This window comes from Pundamilia nyererei, unplaced genomic scaffold (genome assembly GCF_000239375.1).
Source record: "Pundamilia nyererei isolate P.nyererei 1_Seehausen unplaced genomic scaffold, PunNye1.0 scaffold00069, whole genome shotgun sequence".
In the NCBI taxonomy this organism is placed as follows: domain Eukaryota; kingdom Metazoa; phylum Chordata; class Actinopteri; order Cichliformes; family Cichlidae; genus Pundamilia; species Pundamilia nyererei.
This window is the reverse complement of record NW_005187470.1, coordinates 1099142-1113029: the sequence shown is the minus strand read 5'-3', so window position 1 is coordinate 1113029 and position 13888 is coordinate 1099142. Positions and strand designations below refer to the sequence as shown.

Sequence of the window (13888 nt, the reverse complement as noted above, 5' to 3'; positions counted from 1 at the left end):
TTTACACAGAGTGAGGCTGGTGTGCTCAGTGTTCAAATGAAAGGATAGGAGGTGCCTTTTGGGGTGCAGTGCTCTGAGAGGAGAAGGTGTGTGTTTGTGTGTCGAAGCAGAAACTCAGTTTTGTCCTCGGAAAATTCGCCACACTCAGAGGACATCTTGTGTCCTATTTATTTTACGCCTGTGTGTGTGTGTGTGTGTTATTATAAGCTCGTGCTGTTTCTTTCCTTGTCTGAGTGTGCTGGTAAGCTTGTATGGTTTGCAAGCAGCCATGTGTGGTCAGATGTCTGGGTTGCCATGTTTGTGATGGGAGTCAGAAGCTTTTGTTTGTTCCTCCTTCCTATCAGCCCCATTAGACTGATGTCTCCTCTCTCGGTGATTCATTCAGCCTTCTGTATTTTCTTTATTTTTAATCTCGGTTGTTTCTCCCTTGTGCGTCTGCATCTCTATGTGTGTGTGTGTGCGTGTAATATGTGGCAGCCCACCCTTGCATGTGGCAGCAGGGTGCATCTGCCTGCGAGGACAGCGCGCACTGTCTGCTGTCATATTGACGTGGCTTTTTTGCGCGAAGCCAAGCACTCTGATTCACCCACCCACCCCTCCCGCTCCTTACTCAGCCTAGAAGTGCTGTGAATCATAAGAGGAGGTAGCTGCCCTGCTCTTTGATTGAATCCACATTCCCTTTCTCCTCAGACAGCCACAGAGAGAGGCTAGAAGGAGGCAGAGGAAGTGAGAGGGAGAGAAAAGGGAAAAGTGAGTCTTTTGTAGTTGGCACAGTACAAACACATGCACTGCAGATGAAAAGCATATGATTTGATCAAAGGCACTCTGTGGTAGCTACCTAACCAAGTGGTAGGTAGGTGGGGAGAAGGGAAGGACTGGAATTCATTTGCAGGCCCAGAGTGAACCCTAGTGGCCATGAGCTACAGTGGCATGCATGATTTAGGCTAATCCTTTATATTGCAGCTTAAAGGTACAGGCTTTGGGCTCTTAAAATGTTCCAACATTTCTTAGAACAAACACAATCATGATTTAGAAAATTCTGTCCACGGGTAGACTTTTCAAACTAAATAAAACTGAACAAAAAGTAACAGGATAAAAATATTTTAAATAGCAGAGCCTGTGCATGTGGGTCGCACATGGCTATTTATGCAATGACATTTAGGTGTGGTTATGTGAGTATTACTGTAAATATAAGCACAGTTGATATAAATCAATGGCCCCAGTGTGCACTTGTGTGAGGTATGAATATAAGCTGTTTAGTGCATTTCCCCCAAACACTCCTGTTATTCACTAACTACAAGTGCCAGAAAATAAACCGCCCTAATTTTGAAATAAATTATTTATTTAGTAAATAAATAAATCATAACAACCTGTAAACATATCACTCTTGAGCAAACATTGTTTTTCACATCTCATGAATGATAGGATGTCTTTGTGTTTAATGTTGTTGCATTGTTACATACTGTTTGCTTGTTCCATTTTGCAGGTACCTTGCACAGAATATAGTTCCACAGTTGTGCCATAGGGTACAATGCATATTTATTTTTGTGCACTTTTTTCCAGTCAGGCCATTGCTTTTTGGATTTTTAACATGAACTTTTGCTCAGAAGTTTTTTGCTTTTTTTGTTCTTAAGTGCTTGCAATAGTAGGGTGGTACCTCTGTAGTTATTTCTAACAGGTCTCCAACAGTACTTATGTACTCTGCTCTCTTTCCAGCCCTCCTCTCCTCGTGGTGTGAGGAGCTTGGACGCCTCCTCCTCCTCCGTCACCAGAAGAACAGGCAGAACGAGCCTCCAGGAAAAGTGCCCATGCAGCCCCCCATGAGTTCCATGAAGCCCAGCCTCTCACATGGGTCAGTGTTCACTGCTGTGCTTTTTGGCTTGTGTGTGAGATGTGTTTGTGTGTGTTGGGTATGCGAACAGACAGACTGGGCCCTTGGGGAAAGCCCTTCCTCTCTGTGTGAGGCCCGTTGTTCCTTATGGATCAGTGGCTAGACAAACTGCCAGACAAACTGCATATAGCACAGTCAATAGTGGCAAACAGTAACTCAACCATTTGCCTTTCAAGAAGAAGAAGAAAAAGACGCATTCATATTTTTTTAAGCTTAACCACATAACTTGCCTTTTCCTGTCTTTCAGCAGTTGCAAACATACTTACTAGAACTATACTGTAAATACTTGTGCTGCTTGGCAAACCATTTTGTTTTGCTTAAGTGAAATGTGTTTTCTATTCCCTGCAGAGATGGGTCTTTTCCCTATGACTCAGTTCCCTGGCAGCAAAACACCAACCAGCCTCCCGGTTCAGTGTCTGTGGTGACCACCGTATGGGGTGTGACCAACACTTCCCAGAGCCAGGTGAGATCCCCTTTTTGCTTGAGAGTAAAAATGTGCCTGTTCCAAGTCTTTATATTTAATAGCTGTAATAATACCACCTGCAGATTTGTGTATTTGGCAGTGGTATTCTGAATTGAACCTCATCTGAAATCAGTGAAACATTTACATGTGTTTTTCCCTCTATTCCTAATGTGTAACAGGTGTTGGGGAATCCCATGGCCAACAGCAACAATCCCATGAACCCTGGTGGTAACCCTATGGCCTCGGGTATGTCTGGTAACACTCCAGGTATGAACTCTCCTCAGTTCCCCGGTCAGCAGCAGCAGTTCCCCAACAAAGGCAACTCAAACCCGGCCTATATGCAGCAGGGGATGTACGGTCGACCCAACTACCCTGGAGGAGGAGGCTTTGGTGGCAAGTAAGTAACCAGTAGATGGATTGCTGATGGTCACTGAAGTGATTAAAAATGCTTAAAGAACTAATTCAGACAATTACTTTAATTAATTCTCTTCTCTAGAACTTCTTTAATATCTTTTTGCTTATTCTTATAGTTACCCTGGAGGGCCGAATCCTGGACCCGGTGGAATGGGCATCCCTCCGCACTCCCGTCCTCCCTCTGACTTCACCCAGCCTGCCGCTGCTGCCGCCGCAGCTGCAGTTGCTGCTGCAGCCGCCACCGCAACTGCCACTGCAACAGCAACTGTAGCTGCCCTGCAGGAAACCCAGAATAAGGACATGAACCAATATGGACCGGTAGGATGACGCACAAACTGATAGCATAAACTGTTGCCTTTTGTGCACGTGTGAGACTACGGTACTTAGAATTCATCAACTTTGACTTTTGGCTCTATCCCTTTAATGCTAACAATAGCAAGCTGGAGTACCACATTTATTTGCAACAGAAGCAAACAAACTGTTTCTCAGATGTTGATACCATTTTGTTTCTTTCTGGTGGAGTTTTTTTTTTGTTTGTTTGTTATCTATAAAATCTTTTGATTCAACAGAAACTGCGTAATATTGACAGTCAAGTCTGAGGTGGTTGATCAAATTCTTTTTGTCTTTCAGATGAGTTCCTCTTTCCAGATGGGGCCAAATCAGGCATACAACAGTCAGTTCATGAACCAGCCAGGACCCCGCGGCCCTCCATCCCTTCCTGGAAACATGGGCACAGGCATGAATGCATCCAACATGAGCGGGCCTCCAATGGGAATGAACCAACCCAGGGGCCAAGGCATGGGGCCTTTTGGGGCACACGGTCAAAGAATGCCTCAGCAAGGCTATGCAGGTCCTCGGGCTCAGGGCATGGGTATGCAAGGCATAAAAAGACCGTACCCAGGGGAGGTGAGTGGATTCAACAGTGTCACCTTAAATATGTAGCTCCGTTGCTATATGCTGAATGTATTGGTCACTGATTCCACAGCCAAACTATGGTGGGCAGCAGTATGGACCAAACAACCAGTTCCCTAACCAGCAGGGCCAATATCCCACACCAAATGCCTCCAGGCCGCTGCCATCCCCCAACTACCCTGGCCCGAGGATGCCAGGACAGCAGCTGCAAGGCCAATACCCACCACCCAGTGGTGCCATAGGCCAGTACTATAAGGTGCAGTGTTAAAGCTATTCAATAAAAATGTGATGGTGTATTTCATATTGCATATGCAGTTTTATCAAAGTCTCACTGACATTTTTTTTAGCTAATAATGGTGTAAATTTGACAAATTATTTGTTTAATTAAAATCACAGCAAGAGCCACCTTTCAATGGCCAAACAAATAACTTCTCTGGGAGTGGCTATCAGTACAACCAGGGAAATATGAATGGGGTAAGTCTACTTTGGTACCAGTTTATTAAAATTTAAAATTACATTATACTTGAATGTACTCTTTAGTGATTTAAGTAGTTGATTTACAACTCAATTTGTGTTTTATATAGCCTCCAAGGCCAGTTGGGAACTACCCTCACTCGCCTGTGCCAGGGAACCCTACTCCTCCAATGACACCAGGAAGTAACATCCCTCCGTACCTGTCGCCAAACCAGGATGTGAAGCCACCCTTCCCTCCTGACATTAAACCAAATATCACCGCACTCCCTCCCCCACCAGGTCAGTAATTAATCAATGAACAGTAAGTTCAAGCGTTTTAAACTTTTTTTTAAGTCTGTGATTTAAGGTTGGTTCTTATCTCCAAAAACAGCAAGCCACAACGAGGAACTGCGTCTGACGTTCCCAGTGCGGGATGGAGTAGTCCTAGAGCCCTTCAGGCTAGAACATAACCTGGCTGTCAGCAACCACGTCTTCCATTTACGGCCCTCTGTACACCAGACACTCATGTGGAGGTAACGCATATTTATGTGCTACTGCTTTTTTCCCCCATCCACTTTAACAGTTATATGGGTCTTTTAGGCTGTAAATATTCTCTTATTGATTTTCATTAGTAGCCAAGAACATTAGATTAAAAAAAAAAAACAACTTTTCCCAGGAACGTGACAAGTAAGGATCATTAAGGCATTAATTTTCAGAATTTTCTGGAGTATTGCAATTTCCTTCATCACTATCTTAAGTAAAAGTCAATTCAAGTCAAGAGTCCTGATATGAGGATTTCTCCTGCTGCCAAGCTGAGATTATATCCTAAGTTTAGCGTCCAATTAATGTTATATATTACCTCAAAAAATTTCCCTGTTAATGTGTGAGAATGAATTCCCGTTATTCTAACTCATGTATCGCATACAGTAACCCTCCATAACCGTAACCGCTTTATATTTTATCTGTGCAGGTCGGACCTGGAGCTGCAGTTTAAGTGCTACCACCACGAAGACCGTCAGATGAACACGAACTGGCCGGCATCTGTCCAAGTCAGCGTCAACGCCACGCCGCTCACAATCGAGCGGGGAGACAACAAGACCTCCCACAAACCCCTGCACTTGAAACATGTATGCCAGCCTGGAAGGAACACGATCCAGATCACAGTCACTGCCTGCTGCTGTGTGAGTACACACATTTCCAGAGCTAATGAAAAAAATAAACAGGTTCATACAAATCCACTCAAGTCAAATGCAAAATGTTTCCCATCAGATGATATTTAATGCTAAAAGAAAGAAAATAACAAAAGGGATCTGTCATGTCTCCTTTTTTTTTTTTCACAACTGATCAAACAGTAAAGAATGGATAAAACAGATACACCTTAGGAGAATGTCTTTGATAGTCACTTAGATGTTTTTTTCCCCCCAGTCGCACTTGTTTGTGCTACAACTGGTCCATCGGCCCTCAGTTCGCTCTGTCCTCCAAGGCTTACTGAAGAAGAGGCTTCTGCCTGCAGAGCACTGCATCACCAAAGGTATTCACATTCATTTTGCACCCTTATGTCCTCATTGCTCTGTACTTGTTTACTCACTGTGTTTCTTCTGCTGCCTCACAGTAAAGAGGAACTTCAGTAGCGTGGCAGCGTCGTCGGGCAATACCACATTAAACGGGGAGGATGGCGTGGAGCAGACAGCCATCAAGGTTTCGCTCAAATGTCCAATCACCTTCCGGCGAATACAGCTTCCAGCAAGAGGGCATGACTGCAAACATGTTCAGGTAAGACTTCAAGGATACACCATCACAGTAACAGTGACAAACAAATAGAAATATACATTCAAAAAATCTATTTTCTTGTTCTTGCAGTGTTTTGATTTGGAATCATATTTACAACTGAACTGTGAGCGGGGGACATGGCGATGTCCTGTATGCAAGTATGTCTAAGGAGTTAAAATGCTAAGGAGTACATGCACTTGCCTTATTTAGATGACTTTTTCTTAAATACTATTTCTCTTTTTTCCTCAGTAAAACTGCGTTGTTAGAAGGACTCGAGGTGGACCAGTACATGTGGGGAATCCTGAATGCTATTCAAAAGTAAGCAGAAATAGGAACATCAGTGCAATCTTATATGCATGTGTATTTTTCTTTTAACTTAACTATTTGATTTCATCTACATTTTATCAGCTCTGAGTTTGAGGAAGTGACAATTGACCCGACGTGTAGTTGGCGGCCGGTGGCTATAAAATCAGAAATTCACATAAAAGAAGATCCAGATGGACCGCTGGCAAAGAGGTTTAAGACAATGAGTCCCAGCCAGATGATCATGCCTAATGTGATGGAGATGATAGCTCAGCTTGGCCCCGGACCCTCACCATACCCATCGCTTCCTTCTGGGCAAGGAGGCAATAACAGCGAATACGGAAGCCAAGGTAGCTCAAACACGTACAGAAAGTACAGTAGCACCCAGAATTATGCAAACAAAGCAGAGCAACAACAAAAAATTTTAAACATATTCTGTCTGTGTCTAGGCAACAGTTACCAGAGCCATGGGAACTTTGATTTCCCTCACGGGACCCCTGGTGGTACGTCGATGAATGACTTCATGCATGGTCCCCAGCTGTCTCACCCACCTGACATGCCCAACAACCTGATGGCACAAGACAAGCCACTGTCCCACAATATGCCTGACACAGTGAGTTTACCAACAATTCCTAATATACTGACTCTGTCATATTGTGTATTTTGTTACATAATGTATACTTTTTGCTTTACTTTGTATATAGACTAACTATAAAAGTGGGAAAATACTGGCAGCAACCAGTTAGCATAGCTTAGCATAAAAAACAGTTACTGGCTACAGCTAAATTAAATATGCAACTTGAGTCAGAATAACTAAACTTACCAATAATTGGCTCCACTTCCATATAACTTACATATTAATAAAGTTAGCCAAGCTAGCTGAGCTAGCCAAATTATGGCTTTAGCTTTATATTTAAAGTGTTTGTTGGAGGTTGTTAGCAGTCACAAAATGAAACAGGTTGAAAGACGTATATGGCTATTCTGAATTATTCCCCCTCTCTTTCTCTACAGATACCTCATTCTGTTGGCAATGACCAACCGCATGGTCCACTGCAGCAGAGTTTACACGCGTCTCCACACCCTGGGAGCCAATCAGGGCAGCAGCTACACCACAGCGGGCCTCCTCAGCCCTCACGACAAGCTCCACCTCCTCAACAACAGCAGCAACAACAGCAACAACAGCAGCCCGGCCCCAACAACCACCCTCACAGCGACCTGGCCTTCAACCCCTCCAGCAGTTTGGACAGCCAAGCAGGGTCAGACATGCCTGAGCCGTCCTTAGACGTAAGTCCTCTGAAACAATCAGAATCTTCACATCTGTAATCTGACATATTTAACAGTTGATGCAAGGAGATTCCTTGAATACTTACATAGCAAATTTTTGTTGTCCTTCCTTCTACCATACAGCTTCTTCCAGAGCTCGCTAACCCAGATGAACTGTTGTCCTACCTGGATCCCCCAGACCTCCCCAGCAATAGCAACGATGACCTTCTATCGCTCTTTGAAAACAACTGAGGCGATTCAGAAACATATAATCACTGACTGCTGCAGTTTCCCTGAGATCCCAAGGCGGTCACTCAGTACTTGATAAACACAAAGATGCACTCCCTTTCTCTTCTTCCTCTTGTACAACTTTCATTCGCCAGCACAGATTGACTGAAAGAGGTTACAACTCAAAGACACGGCAAGGGTTTTCCCTGCCCTCTCACCCAGAGGTGATAACTTTGAACTGTGCAGCTATACTCAGTTGATTTTCTTTTTTTTTAAATGTCACACACATGTGTATGTGTGCTTATTAGGAACGCGTTGTAGCATTTTTTTTTATTCGTGTTTTGTTTCCTTTTCTGAAGAAAAAGGAATTCACTGTAAAAAAAAAAAACAGAAAAATAACTGAAAAAACCTGCGCTATCTGGCCAGTGCGTCTTATCTTATTCCAATCTGAGAGGCCACAGCTTCCTGGTGTCGCAGCTCCATTCCCTGACTGGTCTGGTTAGTCGCACTTTTTTGTCCACCACACATCATTTAAAAGCACAAGAGATTCTGACAACGCAAAAACACAAAAATCAGCCTTTCCAAAAAGAAACAAAAAATAAGATCAATGTGTCCATCTTTGACAAAATGTTTTTTCTAAAACAAATTTAAGCTCCTCTGCCAAGATTTTAAAAAATATTTTTGGGACTGATCGGCATTGTCTACGGTTGTGCTATTTTTTAAACACATAGATGTCCCTCCTTTTTGGTTTCGACAGCAGAAAATGAAAAGAAATTGCCCCAATTACACCAAACAACATTCATAACAGAGTAGCATATCTGTCCATCTACATATTGTAAAGTTATTGTCCCCTGTACAAAGAAGGGATTTCATTGGAAACGTAAGGTACAACGTGCGAGGCTTGGGTTCCTGTGACGCTCCTGCTTTGTCGCTTCCTGCTACAACTCCTTCCATCAGCTCTGCATGAGCCATCGTGTTTCTCTTGTCAGCAGTTTTACTGAATTACATCTCTCTTCCTGGTTAAATGATGTTGTTTAAGTAATCTACAAAGTGCATGTGTGCCAAGCCCTTGTCTAGTGCTGTTCCAAGTGGTGATAACAAAAGATAGTGTGGTTTTTATCAGTTGCTGTTTCCACAGACCTTGTTTGTTTGCTTGTTTTATGATTTTCTGTCAGGTTTAGTATGATTTTATTTAACACTAACATTGAAGGGATGATGTTGATGTCAGCAGTACATTTATCATGTATTTGCTGCATATACTGTGTTATGTTTATTATGTTTTTTTTATTGTTGCTGCACAATTAAACTATACATAAACCTTTTGGGAAACTGCTCAACATCACCAAAGTTAGAGGGATGAGAATGGAAATGTTTGTGCTTGCTTGGTCCTGTAAAGACTGAAAGTGTGTGAGTGTGTGTGTGTCAGCGTGATTGGATGTAATATTGGTTTTAAAGATAAAGGAGAGGACAGTTTATCCATCACTGCTGTTCAAGAAGTGGTTTTCAAAGCAGTATTGGTGCAGATTTCTTTCTTTTTGCCACATTTGTTTTCATTTTAATGTTAAAAAAAGAGTGCTGTTCTGTATGCAAATGTATTATTTTTTAAGAAATGCTATTGTACTGTAAATATCATTGTGAATATTTTTGTATCATCTTGATAATGTTTGTCCTTCGATCATTAGTCGTCCAACTTAACCACATATGCTCCCAAACCAGCATACGGCTGTCTCGTCTCCACGCCGGGGCGTAGCCAGCCCAAGCATTTCATAAGCTATCGCAGGTCATTGTCGTTTCCCCCGAGTCGCTTTCCCACCTGTTCATGTCCTAATATTCGTTGTCCCCTTCCTTGCATCAGCTCAAAGTGCTTGTGTATCATCGTTTCAGTTTTCAGACGTTGCACTCAGTTCGAAGCAATATTTTCCCTCATGCTACGATGTATTGATTCAAAATGATCAATGTTGTTTGCTCATGAATTTATGTTGACCTTCAGTGATGCTGAACAGTAATGGGTTTCGAATTATGTGGTGTCAGCTGGCTTTCAGTGTAATTAGTGAGCTATGTGAATATCATAATTGTTGCTAATTGTCAGTGGTATTTTAAAGATATATCACAACCATATTTTAAAGAAATTCATGATATTGTTTATATTTTTGTTATAGAAAAAATGTGGCTTTTTTAAAAAAGCATGAGACCATATACATTTTTATCCCCCTTTGTTCTTGGTAAATTATTTTGTACTGGTTTTCTTATTAATCTGTAAGGCTAGAAATCCAATTTCTTTCAATTGTAGCATTGTGCTGAATCGACCATCCTGATTTCATGTACGCATTATTTTTAAATGTTATAAAAGGAATTTGTTTTTTCCTATTCAGAGCCCTAACTTGTTTCATATTTTAGTCACAAGGAAACATCAAATCAAAAGTCTGTGCTTTCAACAGTTCACTGGTGTGTTTTCATTCTTCGCGATCTGAATTGAAACTTTTAAACAATCCCACGGAAGTCTTTATCATTTCAGTCTTTTTCTTCTTCTTTTCAAATTGGTGAAAAAGGCAGCACCCCTAATTTGTAGTTGCACAATCACAATGAAGGGACATTTCTCTGGGGGGATGTTGTTTTAAAAGAAAAAACAGTTGAAAAAAGAAAACGAGTTAATAAAAAATTTAAAAATAAAAAAAAAAAAACAGAAAGGAAGGGCACGTTCGCTAGTTTGACCTGGAAAGGATTTTAAGACCAGGTCAAACATCCCAAGGATGCCTGTATATATGTAAATTAATATAGAGACATGTGAACAGAAATGTATTCATTTTCCCTGGGAATGTGCATTGTTTCTTCAGAATAATAAAAAGCTTGCAACCCCTCTACTGGAAGTGGCTGAATATGGAAAATGAAACTTGTTAGTTAGTGTCTGTGGGTATCGCTCAGCATTTTGTTCCCACTCTGTATTATACTTTCACCTCTTTTGTTACGGGAACTGGGACAGCAATGTTTTACATGTAATATTTAGCCTAAGTGTTCTAGTCTGTCACCTGCATACTCTGAGGTGCTAAAGCTAAAAACTTAAAAAAACAAATACATTTAAAAAATTAAAAAATACATAAAGCAAAACAAACAATAAAAAAAACGGTTACAAAGAAAACTGCTCGGAGGTGAGGGAGAAGCACGGTGGGAGGGACGGGTCCAGAAGATTGTAACCAATCCATAGTTTGTACAATTTTTGATATCATGAACAGTTGGAAAAATTATACAACCTAAGGTGATTCATGCAATGTGGCCATTGTCTCTCTGTTTGTACATTGTATGTACAATCATTTCATATTCTAAACTGGTGAGAAAATAAAGGAACTAATTGTGATTTTTAGTCTTGCAGAACTGTATGTAGTTAGATGATGTGACGACCTAATATTTATCTAATAAATATGTATTCAGATGATACCTGTATGTCACTGTGATTTTGTCTTTTGTGCACTTGTGATGCAGTCTGCGAGACCTGTCTGACTCGCGTGCTGTTTACAAAAGCACGAGGTGTAAATTATGGATTTTTACTCAAATTTTCATTGAGTTGGCTCAAGGTCGCCTTGCCATTGAGTGAAAAGTTGACAAACTAATAATTACTGACACATCAAAGTAAGGCTCTCATGAATTGCAATCGCCAACTGAACATTTTTTGAGAATCAGTCAACAAAGTAATGGAATTATTTTAGAAAATATCATTATTGAACACTCTGTTACAGTCCTTTTTTTAAAAGTACTGTACATTTTATTATTCTTACAAGATTGAAAAAGGAAAGTGAGAAGTTCCATTTCCAGTTCTACTGTATGTTGATACCAATTAGATGCCTTGTCATAGTTCTCCAGTGTGCAACTTCAGACCATACAGGTTTCAGTTTTTCAGACACAACTATTGGTTCAGTAGCTAATGTTGATTTGAATGTTATGCAACCATGCATAGGTTGATAGAAGTCACTCCCTAAACAATTATGATTCATAAGCTGTCAAAACTGGTTTTATCTAAACATACAACCAGTGACTGAATGTTCAAGAAATATACCAGGTGGGAAAAAGACCGTTGGCGTTAATGTGTAATTCCAGTCTCTTTTTACTGTGAATGTAACTAAATAATAACATTAACACACTACAAGCTAACATTTAGCATTTAAAAACTTCATTTAAAATGAAAAAGTCTTGAGGAGTTTATGTTTTATGTTTATGTTGCGTGCATAAACGGTTGTTCTGTCCTGTATGTAAACATGATAGCTCAAAAAGTTTAGAATTAATTATGTACAGAGGGTGTACACAGGGGGCAAGTTAACAATCCATTAAAATCCATAAAAAAAAATTAAAGTTGACGAGAAAAAAACAAAAAAAACAAAAAACCTTACAACCTTATAATTTTAACTAAACTATAATTCTTCTGAGGATGGTGTGTAATATCAACACAGATCAGGTATAACATTGAGACCGCTAAAAAGGAGATGTGAATAACACTCATTATCTTTTCATCATGGCACCTGTCAGTAGATGGGATCTATTAAAGAACAAGTTGATGTGTTGGATACAGGAAAAATGGGCAAGCGCAAGTATTTGAGTGAGTTTGAAAAGGTCCAGATTGTGATGAGAGGACTGGGTGAGAGCATCTCCTATAGTGCAGCTGTTTTGGGGTGTTCTTGATTTTCAGTCACGAAAGGGTCACGTACATGTGCTACCTATCTAAGCAGTGTTGCGGACAATACAAACCCTTCATGATTCCCTGACGGCTGTGGCCTCTTTCAGCAGGATAACCCGCCCTTGCCACAAAGCAAAAATAGTTCAGGAATGGTTTGAGGAACACAACAACGAGGCTGCCTCCTAGACGTCAATCCAGTTGAACATCATTGGGATGTGCTGGACAAACAAGTCCAATCCATGGAAGCCACACCTCACAACTTAGAGGACTTAAAGGATCTTGGTGCAAAGCACACCTTCAGGGGTGTAGTGGAGTACATGTCTTGACAGCTCAGTGCTGTTTTGGTAGCAAAAGGGAGATCAACACAATATTAGGCAGGTGGCTATAATGTTACACCCAATCAGTGTATGTTTGTATTAGGGGGTGCAACAATACTCGTATCGATATTGAACCGTTCGATACAGTGCTTTCGGTTCGGTACGCATATATATCAAACAATACAAAATGTTTTATTTATTTTATCAACTTTTCTTCTGACGATGCTGTCTGTGTTGAGCGCTCAGTGGATCTGCGTTCGACTACTCCGCCTAGGCTGCACTGTCGAGTGCAGATCCACTGAGCGCAGCGCAAGCTAGCAAGACAGAAGCTAAGCTCGTTGCAACATGGCAACTGCCTTAACGCTACCCGAAAATGAACCTCCCCCACCCTCATTCAGATCTGGTGTTTGGCCAGTGTTGCCAACTTAGCGAGTTTGTCACTATATTTAGCGAGTTTTCACACCCCCTTAGTGACTTTTTTTCTAAAAAGCAACTAGCGACAAATCTGGCGACTTTTTCTGGTGTTATTGGAGACTTATTTATGACGACTTTTTGACGTGAAAGCGGGTATCGCTTTTACTCTCAACAAGCAGCGGGTGCTGCCGTGGGCACCTCGCCCGTTCCAAAGCGCTCACGGGCAGAGGATAGTCCTCTCCCAGCTGCTATCAGGGCAGAAGATGTTCACACCTATTCGTCCAAACTGCAAATGAATCGCGCATGAGCGAAGCTGCTGCTCCTGCACTGATTGTAACGCAGTCAGTTCTTCTTTTACTGTTATGCTGTTTTGTGGATCACGAGGTTTAAAACTACTTATAAACACACACACACACACACAAAGTAACTCCACCAGAGTGCCTATTTCGGGTCACAAAGGAGCAGGGTTGGAATTGTGACATTTAAAAAAACAATAATTGCTAAAATAAATGTAATCTGTAGTTCTAAATAAATTCTAAATGCATTTAGGACGTTTCTCTCTCCAACAACGTAGGTTACAATTATATTAGCATGACCAATTATGCAAATGATGACGTCATTTAGCAACTTCTAGCGACTTTTAATAGCGATTTTCCTTACTGAGGAGTTGGCAACACTGTTTGGAACTATCTTGGTTTTTATGTGAAGTATGACCCTGAAGGTAAGCGCGTCATGGACAAAAGTAAAACAGTATGTCGGATGTGCCACGCAATGCTCAATTGGTGGGAACTAGTGCG

At 41.2% G+C, this 13888-nt stretch overlaps 1 protein-coding gene and 1 long non-coding RNA gene across 4 annotated transcripts in view; one reads left to right on the top strand and one right to left on the bottom strand.

The window, feature by feature from the left end:
- Positions 1 to 8003, top strand: part of LOC102192508 (zinc finger MIZ domain-containing protein 1-like) — a 104498-nt gene extending 96495 nt beyond the window's left edge. For all 3 annotated transcript variants that reach the window (XM_005736419.1, XM_005736418.1, XM_005736420.2), the window contains 18 exons: positions 1717 to 1852; positions 2240 to 2354; positions 2534 to 2751; positions 2885 to 3086; positions 3399 to 3674; positions 3754 to 3936; positions 4077 to 4154; positions 4265 to 4433; positions 4525 to 4666; positions 5104 to 5314; positions 5559 to 5664; positions 5746 to 5906; positions 5994 to 6061; positions 6153 to 6221; positions 6312 to 6556; positions 6656 to 6819; positions 7218 to 7490; positions 7614 to 8003. In XM_005736419.1, coding sequence (XP_005736476.1) covers positions 1717 to 1852; positions 2240 to 2354; positions 2534 to 2751; positions 2885 to 3086; positions 3399 to 3674; positions 3754 to 3936; positions 4077 to 4154; positions 4265 to 4433; positions 4525 to 4666; positions 5104 to 5314; positions 5559 to 5664; positions 5746 to 5906; positions 5994 to 6061; positions 6153 to 6221; positions 6312 to 6556; positions 6656 to 6819; positions 7218 to 7490; positions 7614 to 7721 — 2924 coding nt within the window. In that variant the 3' untranslated portion in view covers positions 7722 to 8003. The remainder of the gene's footprint in view (positions 1 to 1716; positions 1853 to 2239; positions 2355 to 2533; positions 2752 to 2884; positions 3087 to 3398; positions 3675 to 3753; positions 3937 to 4076; positions 4155 to 4264; positions 4434 to 4524; positions 4667 to 5103; positions 5315 to 5558; positions 5665 to 5745; positions 5907 to 5993; positions 6062 to 6152; positions 6222 to 6311; positions 6557 to 6655; positions 6820 to 7217; positions 7491 to 7613) is intronic.
- On the bottom strand, positions 6152 to 7072 carry LOC102192312 (uncharacterized). The gene is made up of 3 exons (XR_311826.1): positions 7030 to 7072; positions 6667 to 6774; positions 6152 to 6211 (listed from the first exon to the last, which is right to left on the bottom strand). It is a non-coding gene; the product is annotated as an uncharacterized LOC102192312 (long non-coding RNA).
- Positions 8004 to 13888: the final 5885 nt, after the last annotated feature.